The sequence below is a fragment of the Procambarus clarkii genome, chromosome 44 (genome assembly GCF_040958095.1).
Source record: "Procambarus clarkii isolate CNS0578487 chromosome 44, FALCON_Pclarkii_2.0, whole genome shotgun sequence".
Taxonomy (NCBI): Eukaryota; Metazoa; Arthropoda; class Malacostraca; order Decapoda; family Cambaridae; genus Procambarus; species Procambarus clarkii.
Window position 1 is genome coordinate 10,534,471 of NC_091193.1, and position 15,101 is coordinate 10,549,571.

The 15,101-nt window shown below is 40.0% G+C and overlaps 1 protein-coding gene across 5 annotated transcripts in view; it reads right to left on the minus strand.

Moving 5' to 3' along the window:
* The window catches only part of LOC123745239 (protein bric-a-brac 2), a 107,642-nt gene that overhangs the window by 48,375 nt on the left and 44,166 nt on the right, over window positions 1–15,101 (minus strand). For all 5 annotated transcript variants that reach the window (XM_045725555.2, XM_069300649.1, XM_045725554.2 and 2 more), the window contains exon 7: window positions 6,505–6,546. In XM_045725555.2, the coding sequence (XP_045581511.1) occupies window positions 6,505–6,546 (42 nt within the window). The remainder of the gene's footprint in view (window positions 1–6,504; window positions 6,547–15,101) is intronic.

Here is a 15,101-nt window from a genome sequence, read left to right on the forward strand (position 1 = left end):
TACGACATATATATATATATTATATATATTAAATCACAATACAGTATATTAGTATTAATAAATACATGGTGTGGGTGTATTTATACTCATATCTGTACATACAGTAATTATATTTTCAAAGTTAAATATAATAAACACCACCTTTGACACATCAATACAACCTGTTAGCACAAAAAAACTAAGAGAAAAACAATGAAAATATTTTGTCAAAATTATTCTCGTGCGGCACCTCACCTCATTTCTACCTGGAAGAATGTAATTTCACCGGGCCACTACAGCTAAACCACAAGACGTAAAGACTTTTTACTCAGATTCTCATACTTCCTGGATGCTATTTAACACTTTCGCCCGGGCATGACACAGCATTGCGTCATCCATTTACTGGCGGTAATACCGGGGATGACGCAGCATTGCGTCATCCACTTTAAATAATCGCCAAAAATCAGGTTTTTATCCGATTTTTGGGGGACTGGGTTTAAAATGTGCGCCGATGTCTTCCCACTTTCTTTGTTGAGCCTCGTGGCCCTCAGGTGGCTTGGCACACGCCGTCGGCCCATTGTTTTCGCTCCACTGTTGTGACCAATGTCGCCTCCCCTCATATCTCAAACGTGTGAACATTTCGTCCATTTTCAGTGGCTATATTTCTTACTGCGGCTTTAGAAACTATCTACGCTTACTCCACGATGGATAGTGATCATGAACAAGGCCCTTCCAGGAAGAAAATTGCGAAAGAAAGGCTTGAAAAGGAAGGGAATTGGGAGTGTAGCTGGAAGGCGTCTGAGCGCTCACTCGCGGCTAACGCGTGGCCCGTCTTCAACTCGTCGGCGGTTGGAGCGTGACCAGGTTTTTTATTTTATATGCTAAAGTTCCTCTAGAGAATTCTATTGCGAACCCATTGAGACCAAAATAAAAGACCTAGGTCAAAAATTGAGGTGACCAGAGTGAAAATAGTGAAAACATTTTATCGTGTTTGCGCGCTCCTGGGTAACTCATTCGCACTTTCTCTGTTTGCTGCGGGTAATTAGCCGGGCTTTTGGAGTTTATATGCATTTAGTGCTGTAGAGAATTCTATTGCGAACACAATGATACCAAATTCAATCTCGTAGGACGAGAATTAAGGTGACAAAGTTGAAGAGAGTATACACTTTTCAGAATATACGTGCGCTCCCGTGACACCCTGGGTCCCATATCGCATAGTTGAAGGGTGGCGCGCGGGGTACGCCAAAGTGTTAACAATGTCAAAGGAAAATATATTTTTTTCCGAACAATTTTGTTTGCTGCTCACAAGGGGTTATCAGCTATTAACATATGCATAGCCAAGGGGTTAATAGCATGTCTGCACCTTTTCCAGTTTGTTGATGTGCTTCTTGAGAAATGGGCACCATACAACTGCTGCATATTCCAATTTTGGTCTCACAAAAATCATGAGCAATTTCTTTAATATTTTACCGTCCATGCATTTAAAAGCGACTCTGAAATTAGAAGGATTCTTATTCTTTATGTGGTCTTCTATTGAAATTTTATTATTCAGAACCACTACTAGAGCTCTCTTCTTTCTTATCAGTTCTTTAAAGTCTTTTCACATAACTTGTAATTTACATGTGACCTATTTTCTTCTATTCCACATTCCATAACATGGCCTTTATTCACATTGAGTTTCATTTGACAAGTGCTGTTCCATACACTTATTTTGTCCAGGTCATCTTGAAGGGCATGATAATTGTCTAAGTCTCTTATCTTCCCTAGTAACTTGGCATCATCAGCAAACATTCATATAGGGCTGTATTCCTTCTGGTAGATCATTTATATAAACTATTAATATTACTGGTGAAAGAACTGAACCCTGTGGTACTCTGCTAGTAAGTAATTATCAAAAGAAGTTTCCAAGCTGAGGAGACTATGTAGCACTATCTTCATGATATTTCAGCAAGTTGCAGGATACATTAGCATACTGCAAGGATACTTCATCCCATTGCAGGATACTGTATTTAAAAGGTGCTAAGTATCATTAAAGATGCCAATATGAAAACAAGAGCGCATAAGACAAGTGATATCAAAGGGTTCTGATTCACCAAGGATTTTATCGAGACAAATGACTGCAGGAACAGTCGAGAAGCAAGACACACGCATGTCCTGGAAGTCAGGACATTCAACAAGGATATGCACGATCATAAGGACAATGCAGTTCGGACAGTGAGAAGCAGGGCGATGCTCCATTCAGTGCCTGTGAGTTAAACATGTATGCCCAATACATAACCTCGCCAGAGCCGTTTCCCACCACTGGTTACAGTGGTAGGAGGAAGGCCAAGGAGACAGACGACCTTTGAGAGCACGCAGTTTGTTACCAGCAATAGAAGACCAATGACCCAATGGGCATGGATTGAGGAATGAATGATTACCTACCTTGTGGCTACCTTGTGGAGGTTCTGGGAATCAACAGCCCAGTGGCCCAGTCTCTGACCAGGCCTTCTGGTTGGTCATCTGGTCAACCAGGCTGTTGAACATGGCTGCTCACAGCCAGACATGAATTGCAGCCTGGTTGATCAGGTATTCTATGTAGATGTTTGTCTAGTTCTCTCTTGAACACTGAGAGAGACCAATCAGTTATGCCCCTTATGTGTAGTGGGTGAGTGCTGAAAGTCATCGCCCTTGATGTTAATAGAGATCTCCCTAAGCATACCTACTGCACCTCTGCTTTTCAATGGGGTTATTGTGCACATTCTGCCATGCCGGGAGCCGGTCGGCCGAGCGGACAGCACGCTGGACTTGTGATCCTGTGGTCCTGGGTTCGATCCCAGGCGCCGGCGAGAAACATTGGGCAAAGTTTCTTTCACCCTATGCCCCTGTTACCTAGCAGTAAAATAGGTACCTGGGTGTTAGTCAGCTGTCACGGGCTGCTTCCTGGGGGTGGAGGCCTGGTCGAGGACCAGGCCGCGGGGACACTAAAGCCCCGAAATCATCTTAAGATAACCTTAAGATGCCTACTGGTTTTATGTGATGTAATCTCCGTGTTCAGATTTGGAACCAGTCCCTCTAATACTGTATTTTATGTGTGTAGAATATTATGTCTCTCTCTCTCTCTCGTGCACTCTAGAGAATGCAGATTTATAACTTTTAATTGGTCCCAATAATTAGGATGACTTATAATTGCCTAACAAGCAATATGCTGTGTTTTTCATATTACATGTCCAAAAATATTGGTTTTGTGAGCATTTTTTGCTAGTCTGCGAACACATCCCCCATTTATATCACTGCGCCTACAGGAAATCTTGTTCCGAGTTTCGAACAAATGCTAAATGAATACATTTTCAGTATGTAACTCATTCAAAGTAAGGGCATTGGCATGTTCCTAATTTATTTTTCAAAATTTGCTGTTTGAGTGATATTTAAGTATAGTCTGACCTGTACAGCCTTAACCCTTGTATTGCTAAGGGCTAATTGGCCTTTGTCACCCACAGGTGCATAACAAAAAAAAAAAATTAAAAATATTTTTTCTTCTTCTTAACCTGTTAATTTGTGTTTCCTGATCACATGAAAAATAAAATAAAAAATTGTAAGTGGCATATTTTGGTCACTATAGGGCGGGGAAGTCTGGCAAAAAAGAGGCGCTGACTCAGCATGCGTCCGAGGTGGTCTGCTCAGCCCCAACTGTCAGGCAGGAGTGACCACAAAGATATAATTAACTAATTTTTTCAATGTCCGATTGATTTTTCTTCTATTTTTTTTGCTGTAATATTATTCAATAGTGTGTAGTATGATTATATAATAAAATGTTTGAATCATCACTGTACTCAAAATTATAGTGTGCATATTATTGATTCAATTATTGTGTTCATAAAACAATAAGCAAATACTTTGTCGGTTATTACACTATATACACAGGTTATATATAAGTATCTGCATGTTTTGTTCACCATAATGAACCACTAAGTTGATACTACGAGTCAAAAAGCAACGAGGTGTGGCCACCACATCTGCCAGTCAGCCTCTCGCTACCACTACCTCCCTCAATGACTCCTCACTTGCCCCACATCCTCCTCCCACCATACTGTTTTTGCTTTTATTCACTATATACAGACATTATATACAAGTATCTACATGTTCTGTCCACCATAACTGTTCATCTAAGCTGGTATAGTGCCCAAAGAGCATAGTGGCCACCCCTACCCAGCATGACAAATCATGCAGAATGTCACTACCTCCCTCACCAAAATGGCTTCTCCCAACACTCCTTTTGCTGTTATTACACTATATATACATGTTACTGTATATATAAGTATCTACATAAATGTAGCATCCAGAACCACCGAGGGAGAGTCAAATATCGAGTGCAACAAAGCACATCCTGAGGAACTGGAAATGTCTGTCATGTAAGGAAACAGAAGGAAAAGCCGTAACAACCCGCCCAAAAACACATACAAGATTTAAGAACATCGTGAATTAAGGAAACTGCAAAAGGACTATTGGCCAGTATGTGGCAGCTCCTATTTATAACCACCCAAACCCATTCATATATACTGGTATAGTATGTCTAACTTACACTTGAAAAAATCATGTGATCCATGTCAATTACATTACCAGGTACTCTGTTCCACAAATCAATGACCCTTTTTCCAAACCAGGGTCAAAACTTGTATACAATGTTTTGTGTTCTATTTCGTGTTGATATATTTAATACTGTAACATATTAATATCCCCCTTGTTATGCTCATTCATCCACTTTACACTTCAATCATGTGTACAAGGGACTCTCAGCCATCTGAACCATCACATAGATAGGGTAACCAGGTGCAGTGGAAACATTTTGATGAATCAAGCACAGAATCCTAAACTCAAACACTTGGCGAGGGGGGGGGAGACGTAAGCAGCTTCAGATCACAAAATCACTTACCTGATATGTACTCATCTAATTGTGCTGATGGGGGTTGAGCTTTGGCTCTTTGGTCCCACCTCTCAACTGTCACTCAATTGGTGTACCGGTTTCAGACCCAATTGGGCTCTATCATATCTACATTTGAAACTGTGTATGGAGTTTGTCTCCACCACATCAATGCCCAATCCATTCCATTTGCTAACTACCGTGACACTGAAAAAATTCTTTTTAATGTGTCTGTGGCTCATTTGGGTACTCAATTTCCACCTGTCCCCCACTTATTTGTGTTCCACCCATGCTAAATAGCATGTCTTTGTCCACCCTGTCAATTCCTGAGAATTTTGTAGGTGGTGATCATGTGTCTCCCCTAACTCTCCTGTTTTCCATGGATGTGAGGTTTAATTCCCATAGCCTTTCCTCGTAACTCATACGTGTCATTTCTGGGACTAGTCTGGTGGCATCTGAATTGTACCTGAATGGGGTTTTGGGAGTTCTCCTACCCCCCAAGCCCGGTCTAGGGCCAGGCTTGACCAGCCCGCAGGCTCACATATGCTAAACATCCCAGTTGGTCTGGCACTTCTGGAAGAAAACTATCTAGTTTTCTCTTGAAGGTGTCCACGTTTGTTCTGGCAATATTTCTTATACAGTACTCGCTGGGAGTATGTTGAACAACCGTGGACGTTCAGACAGTATTCTCTGATTGTGCCTATGGCATCCCTGCTCTTCACTGATGCTATTCTGTATTTCCTTCCATATCGTTCACTCCAGTAAGTTGTTATTTTACTTTGTAGATTTGGAACCTGGCCCTCCAATATTTTCCATTTGTAAATTATATTTGAAATTTCTCTCGTCTCCTTTCTAGAGAGTACATTTGGAGAACTTTGAGATGATCTCAATAATTAGGTGCTATATCGTGTCTATGTACGCCATATATGTTCTCTGAATTCCCTCTATTTCAGCAATCTCTCCTGCTCTGAAGGGGAAAGTGAGAATCAAGCAGTATTCAAGATAGGACATCACAAGTGATTTGAATAGTACAACCATTGTGATGGGATTCCTGGATTAGAAGGTTCTCATAATCCATCCTATCATTTTTCTGGCTAACGCTATATTAGCTTGGTTATGGTCCCTAAACGTTAGGTCACCAGACATCATAATTCCCAGTTCCAGTTTAACTATAGTATTTTTATCTCATCCCAATTGTGTATGGTACATCAACATATACTAAATTTTCAGGAACATAGTTCCTCCTCCTCCTCAATCCTTTACTCCCCATTTCTCTAATGATTTTGTTGCTTTGCTTTTACAGTACTGTATACAGTATACTATTTTACAGGCTTCCCAATCCCAATCACACTGAAGAAAAAAATGTACTCTACTTTTTTCTTCCTCATTCCTACCTTCATTTAATTGTGTTGCTTCATCGAGATTCAGTTTCAGCTTGTCTTCATTTGATAGGAAATTGTGATCATTAAGATAAGGCCTATCTTCATAATTTTGTAATTTTCCATTTAGGGTAATGAGTGGGTAGGTGTGTGGTCAAGAAAATTTCATATACTGTACTGTACATTTCAAGGACTTTCTGAGAATGAAGGGTGAACAATTTTAACTGTTGATAGCCATGTACTTACCCTGTGAAAGTTCATCTGGTGCCGCAGGTCCAAGCGGAGAATCTGAATACAAAGAAAAAACTAATTAATAAATTTATTACATTCAGCATGTGTACCTGTATACTTTGCTTGAAACACATTATTTGCCTTATTCTTACTTTGTAAGCTGGCATTTTCATTTGACTGTATAGCCCTGCTTATTTGGACCAGTTGGTCCAGATTTTAATAAATTTTGTACCAATATTCAAATTCCCACATATGTATATGTTGTAGTCAAGGTCCAGGGTTCAGCATGAGCAGAGCCGCAAGAAACTTGAATATTTTGTCCCTTCATCAGGAAATAATAGGCTCCTAAGCATATAAAGAGGGGGGTTCAAAAGGCAAATACAGTATATTGGCACCCTCATAATCCAGATCCAAGTTTTTTAGATTCTCAAATTATTTCATGGAGACTTGTTGCTAATTTTGAAAGTAGGAAAAATGATGGGCATGGATTGGAATAGATCACAATGCTAATTTGAATCCTGTCCCTCTCAAACAATAGATCGACTATGCTCTGTTGCCTGTGAATGATTTAATGACCCTCGTAATATACAAAGTTACTAAATATTCTAATTACAGTAGATGTCATTTGACACCAGAGACCTCTGGCAACCATTTGCCATATTGGGAAAAATTCCTGAAACCTTAGCTACCTTCTCTGGGTTTCATTAAAAATAATTAGTATCATGTCAGGCACATCAACATTCATTTACCTAGGCTTGGAAGCACTGTTGCTCTGCAACATTTCAAGGACTTTTATAGACTGAAGAGATATATGTGATGTAGAGTAATCAATTACAAATACTGTACAGTACACTCTGTACTGTAATTTATTGAAATTTAATTATCAGAACCTGACATTTTCAACATTTCCTCTTCTCATTACAGCCATACTAAAATCATTAGAATGATTTATTTTCCCCAACATCAGAAATAAATATTTTGATGATGATGATGAGAAAGATTTTTTTTATTTTTGTAACAAACTCGAGAAAAATTACCTAAAATTGGGTGTGCAGGTTACAACCTAAATAAAGTTTTTGGACAGTTAATGCAAAATATAGAAAAAAAATTAAATTAACCAGTTTGAGCTATGTGAAAGACAATGGGGCCCCATTTTAGAAGAAATCTTGAGTCGATTTTCCTTTTGGAAGTTGTAACTTTTGCCAAGTTTTGTTCAGAAAAATTTGAATCGGTGGAGTTGCCAGAAATATCATTTTAAATATAGATTTGAAACTATATCTCCTTAATTATTTATTGGAATGTGTTCCCAAGATATTTTATGTAAAAACTTGAGCATAAGTGTTTTGAGTTTTGGGCATAAATGTGTCATGATGGTTGGCGCTTTCAACTGTGTTGTAAAACTGTAAAGTGGACCAAGATTATGTTTTTCCCTTTGTTGACATAACCATACCGAAGTCAAAATATGTACAAGATGAAATCAGGCTGTAAACCAACTATGTAATTACCTAAGTGTAGTTATGGGATGAGAGCTATGCCCATGGTGTCCCGTCTTCCCAGTACTCTGTCATATAACACTTTGAAACTACTGACAGTTTTGGCCTGTGTGTTTAGTCTTACTGTTGTGACATTTACGTCAAACAGAGGCATTTATTGCTCAACAATGCCTCATGCTGCTCCAGACAGACTGGCTATCAAGGCTTCCCTCTGATCCTCCTCCTCTCTGGCTTTCTCTCCTTCCCCTTCCTCTCTTCTCCTCCCCTCTCTACATGCCCTGGTCCATCTCAGACCTCAGCAAGTCGATATGGACCAATATATATTACTTGTCCCGTCCCCTCTCTGGACTGCTCAAGGCATTCAGGTTACAATCACTTCGAAGTCATGAATTGATTTCACAAACTCTCCCCGTGTCTACTTTCCTAGGTTTACAACAGGTTAGAGGGAAATAGTTTCCATACCAACCAAAGTTCACTGCTCTCGGGAAACATGATGGATGAAAATCAGACCACTGGATTGGTTCCTGTGAAAACCACACCTCTGGAGTTGTGATAATAGCTGATTGACCCAGGTGCCACTGGCAAGTCTAGTTGGGCTGTGATTGAGCAAGGAGACCCTACAATGAATCCAGGCCTAAACTGTCATTGGCTGAAGGTGCCAGACTCTAGACCTAAGTCAATTGATTGGTTAGAACCTAGGAAGGAAGAGCTTCTGAGGGCAAGGTGCCTAGAAGGTGGAGCCAAGATACCACCTTGTGGGATGCTAGAGAAATTTTTTTTAGTGTGAACTGGGAATGACACCAGGAGGGGGGGGAGAAACGACGGGACCAGCCACTGACACCGGCTGATGAGAGCAGTAAAGAGATAATGTTCGTTTATGAGTTTCTAAGTACTGTACAACATGTAGACCATATACCCATGCTTCTTATGGAATAGGATGTTATGCTAGCTTAGGGTTACTCAATCTGCATCATCAAATAAATTTACTATTAAAATGTATCTTGGTATTTCTTTGTATTTTTTCTTAATTTTTTAGATATAGATCTCGAATTACTTTGGACATCACCTGTGATCCCCTGAGCATATAATGAGAGTATATATATATATCCCCTCTGTAATTATCATGAAGCCAAGGTAGAAGGAATTTTTATTCACCTAGTAATTATCAAAAAGGTTAGTTCCCCGGTCCTTGTGCTAATTGACTAGTCTCCTCGGAGTTAATTAGCCTAATTACTAAAGTTTCAAGGAGTGGTGGTGGCATTTATTTGATAAACGAGTAGCCTTATTATGCTGTAATAGAATGCAGATATATCTTTAACACCATGGTCACTTCTCCCCCCTTTCCCCTGATAACTGGGTGGAATTCCACTGAAAAAGTGGACTATTGCAGTTTTCTTTTGGGTTTATATAAAATTATTACAGCTCCTAAGCAGTTACCAATACAAACACGGCATTGCAATAGCAAACGTTACAATGGTAGCATACCATTTGTTACAACAAACATCTAAGTTTCTTATCTTTCCTAGTACTTTGACTCATCAACAAATATGTTCATACAATTCTGTATTCCTTCTGATACTATATCATTTATATACTGTAGGGGGACTCAGTTGAAAGCCTTTTTTTTTTTTTTGGTCCAGATAAATGCAGTCAATCCAACCATCTCTTTCCTTTAAAATCCAACCTTTCTCAAAGATGACATTCTATTTTATGATAGTACAACCCATCCTCCTGTTTAGATAGTACAGTACCTATTTGACGATCGTCAATAGTAAAAAATTCGTACATAGCTTTTAGATAGTATTATACCGCCTAGTGAGAAATTCTCAAAAAAAAAAAAAAAAATCCTAGGCCAAGTATAGCACACATATGTACTATATTAGGTCTCAAATATTGTGTATTAAGCCTAGGAAGGTTAGATTAGGTTTGTTAAGTTTGTCTTTGCAACACAAGTAAAAAATAGTTTTCCGATTTGTCCAGCTCAACAGTGCCGATTTCTACTTTCTAATTTTGTCATACGTCAGTATACTGTATATACTATGGTCCTCATTGTTACTGTAAGTACAATACTACCAAAACAGGAGGATGGCCTGGATAGTAATATTCTGAACAGCACTAATAACATAGATGACCCTGATGAAATACGAGTATCAGGATTTCAAGATTTGGATAATAGTGCAATTTTATGATTTAAAGATTGGAAGGTTTTCTCTCTTGTAATTTTTGTTTTGAGTGCAATCAAATTTCACAACCATTCACATAATGGGAGATAAGTCATTTGCAATTTGTTTTGGTGGTATGGTTCCGGTCCTTAACACTGCCCATATTATGCATCTGCAAAAAAAAAAGTTTTTTCCTATTTTGTAATCTTTGTTTACAGTGCATTAAAATTTTATTCCATCAGATATATTTGTTTAACCTTTTCCTATTGTGAAGTTGGATTTGTTTTGAGTCAAGAATACTGTCAGTTTACAGTTGCAAACTGCAAACACAGTATGAATGCATACAACAAGATAATAGGACAATCAAATATTAAAATAACTCTGACATATAATGGGATACAATAAGTAAAACAACATTTGTAATAACATTATCTTTATTTTATGTCAAGCCTAGCATAGGTCCAAATTTTTTGTTGTTTTTCTTCTTCAAAATTTAGCAGTTGAAAATAAGGATGAATGTATTCGATGCAGGGAAATATGGTACATAAATCTAAGTTGTTCACCACGAATACTATTGTGAATGAACTAATAGTAAATGTAAAAATGACTGTAGAAACATCCAAGGTCATCAATGGCATCATTTGCCACAAGCAGTTGTGTCAGCAAACCTCAAATTTGGTGGTGACAGATGCTGGCTGAGCCAACCACCTGGCAACCTCCTACAGCTCATCAAACAAGTATGCATTTCCATAATCGATTAGGGTATAATAAATCCTTAACATTTATATACCATGTCTTTATTTATAAAATATTAATACCTGAAATATACTGAAAGAAGATAATCTGATTAATGGCTGTTCCAGTGAGTGTGTAGTGTGGGTAGCAAGTGGTGCACAAGCTGGCGGAATGGCAGGGTTGAGTGGCTCATTTCTGTCGATATTTTAATTTCTCATCAAGAGATGAGACCTGATATAGTATATGTACAAGAAAAATAACACCTGATTTTAAAAACTCAGTGGCATACACCATGGAGGAAAATAGGGTGCAAAAAAAAGCATGTAATGTAATGAAACGCCAATTTCTGGGCGAGCCTTGGTAGTTCCCTGAAGTTACTATCTCCGATAGTGTATAATACTGTACTGTACTGTACTACTAGGTCCCATCATTTGCACAATTTTGTAGGCCTACCAGGGACCACAGCCAGAACCTGGCCCCATCACAGACACACAGTGATCGTACTTATCATAGTGTGTTTTTTAATTTATTCATGTCTGCTGCCCAATGGAAAAGGCACCCAGAAAGTCAGCAAAACAAAACAAACCACTGATCGCTTCTAATGAGACCACAGCGTTAAGAGCCACCAAAAGAATTCCTAAAACCATCCTCTCGTTTTCAGGAAAGAGGGGAGTGCCCTGTAGTCACCTGGAGTGGAGGCGCTGCTTAACCCTCAGTTATATGATGATGCAAACATCCTCGACAACCTAGAGGCAGGGAGGGTGTCAGGGAGCCACTAAGGCTCACCCAGAAATTGGTAATCCATTACATTCAAAGCTGGTTTTCTGGGGTGAGCTCCTTGTGGCTCTCTGAAGCTAACTACTCATGGAGATGAGACAAAGGGCACTTACCAGGAAGAAGGGAGCACTGCAGGTATTATGACGAAGTCAAGACTCTTGGCCACGACACACGACCTAAAGCCACAAAAAAGACATCGGAGACCAGGCACACTGATAAGACATCAAGCTGCCAGAACCATGTTTGACCATGAAAACCCCCATGCCCAAATATCAGCCCAGGACATATTTGAACCTGAAGTATACCTGAAAAGTGTTTCAAGAATTGTTCTACTCAAGCCCAGTCTGAGGTCAGGCTTGACCTAACTTGGTACAACAGGCGGTTGTTTGGAGCAGCCCACAGGCCCACATTATTTACTACAACCTGGTTGGTCTGGCACTTCTTGCAAGAACTTATCTAAATGCTTCTTGAAGATATCCACTTTTGTTCCAGCAATATTTCTAATGCTTGTTGAAGGGAAGCAGTATAACTGTCCAACCTCTCACAGTGTTCAAAAAATAACTTGACAGGTACCTTCAAAGGATACCTGATCAACCAGGCTGCAAGCAACCTCGTCGAATAATATGGCTGATCAAACCAGCAACCAGGAGGCTTGGTAAGAGACTGGGCTGCGAGGACACTGATCCCCAAAATCATCAACAGGTAGTCAACAGGTCAGATATTGAACAGCTGTGGACCCCTTGATGTTCAGACAGTGCTCTCCGATTGTGCCTATGGCACAATCCTCTTGTTTTGAGGGAGCCGGTCGGCCGAGCGGACAGCACGCTGGACTTGTGATCCTGTGGTCCTGGGTTCGATCCCAGGCACCGGCGAGAGACAATGGGCAGAGTTTCTTTCACCCTATGCCCCTGTTACCTAGCAGTAAAATAAGTACCTGGGTGTTAGTCAGCTGTCACGGGCTGCTTCCTGGGGGTGGAGGCCTGGTCGAGGACCGGGCCGCGGGGACACTAAAAGCCCCGAAGTCATCTCAAGATAACCTCAAGAATCTCAAGAAGATGGCACCTCTACTCCTCACTGATTTTATTTTGCATTTCCTTCCGTATCTTTCACTCCAGAACGTTATTCTACTGTACAAATTTTGGAACTGACCCTCAAAGTTCTGCATTTCCACAATACCCAAGTACCAGAAACTTATCATTGTTATTTTCTGTTGCCCAATTGAATATTTTATTAATATCGACTTGTAGTTTTTCAGCGTCTTCTACAGAGGACATTTTCATGTGGATTTTTTGTATCATCCACATTTTTGTATCATCCTTTGTATCATTGATGACACGAAGCTGCAACTAGTATTTTTTTCTATATCTGAAATAAGAATAAGAAATAACAGTGGTGCAAGGACTGTGCCCTGGGGTACAGAGCATTTTACTGCATTTAGACTGTCTTATTTGATTGACTGTTACTATTTGCATTCTGTTTGGCAAAGATGAAAATCCAATGCCCCACTTTACCCATTATTTCTATTGATCTCATTTGAAGGGCTATCACTCCACGGCCACACTTGTCTGATACTTTTGCAAGTCTGTGTATACAACATCTGCATTTTGGTTCTCTCTTCTAATGCTTCTGTGATTTTGTCATAGTGGTTAAGTAACTGTGACAAACATGATCTTCCCACTCTAAATCCATATTGTATTATGTTGTGGAATTCATTGTTTTCCATAAAATTGAAGATTTGATTCCTATTCACTCTTTCAATAACTTTTATTGTGTGTAATGGTCTATAGTTTTTTGCCAAAGCTTTACTGCCTCCCATGTGTAGTGGAGCTAAATTTGCTGACTTAGTTGCTTCTGGTATCTCCCCTGTATCCAGGCTCGTTCTCCATTATACTGAGCATTTGCTCTACTGGTATTTTACATTTCTTTAAGAATATTGAGTTCCACAAGTCAAGACCTAGGGCCGAGTGCATGGGCAAGTTGTCAGTTTCATTTCAAAGTCTTGTGTGTCTGTGTTAATATCAGTTATATTATCTGGAGTTTGGATATCATCCACACAGAAGCTGTCTGGATCTTCAACTTTCATGCATATTGGGGTGCTAAACATTGCCTCATACTGGTTTTTTAAGGTTTCACTAATTTCTTTTGTCATCCTTCTACTCATAAAAACTCGTGATATTTGTGAAGACAACCGAAAGAGCGGCATATTTCTGAATGTCATGTGTGCAAGGGTAGACCAGACTTGCTAGACTATGTTACTGTCGACAACCTGAGAAATACTGGTATGGGCCTTGGAACAGGTGACCAATGCGATAGGATCAACCCACAAGAAATCCACTAGAGCAGAAATAGTGGCACAAGGGTTGCAGAGCATAGCCACCACTGGACAACATATGTTGCATCCCCAGCTAAATTAATCAATCATCATCAACTAACAGACCGCTTTGGAAGCCAACCAACTCATTCTTCCCCCCTAAAAGATGAAACCCACTGCAGATGAACAAACTGCCCATCAGGGTCAAATGAACAAAAGTCTCAGTCAGAGGAGAGCATGAAGCTCACCCACCTGACAACCAGAAGCCAGAGAAACCAAAAACAAACCCTTCATGAAACAATTCCTAGCTGAAAGGAATACTGTAAACTGAGAGAGAGAGGAAGAAAGGAACACAGCCAGAGGACCATGCAGGCTCAAATGGTGCATGAGCAAGCTGGAGATGAGACAATGCACGAGACAGCTTGCAAAATGGGGCCCAAGGTAGTACTGACTCTGAGCACAAACCGCAGCGGCTCCGCCATTGATGCATGATGAGGCGACATTATTCAACATCTATGATCAAGAAAAAGCCAAGACAGAAAGGAGAAAAACAAACGACCACCTTGAAGCCTCATACTACTGCCTCGAGGAGGACTACAGGTGGGACACCATCAATAAAGCCATCCAGTCATTATAGAGATGATGATAAATTTGAGTAAAAAATGCCAGATGCGTAGGTGGAGAAGGTCGAACCAGCGAAGTACATCACTGGGCCAACCTGCTGATAGGGCACACCTGTGAATACATGCCTGGGTTCATACACCGAGCAAGAAACACCTGAAACCAAGGTTGGGTTGGCCACTAAGGAGCCAGAAGGATCACTCTTCCCCTGTAGGACTCCAATCACACCAGGACCTGGAAAACAGCCGGAATGGGAAGAGGTACAATATCCCCTATCTCGACCAGTTCAACAGAACAGCAAATACTGCGAGGACCACACAATCAGGAAATGGTGTCATGTACAAAGGTACAAATGGTTATTGTGTGTGGAAATGTGAATTATGGTGGTGGCAATACAAAAAAAAAACTAATGTTAATTTTTGGACTATCCCAATAAAAATTTCTGCTAATCCAGATATTCAGCTAACTCATTGAGGGGTGGGCCCCGTATGATCCAGATTAGTGTGTGTTTTA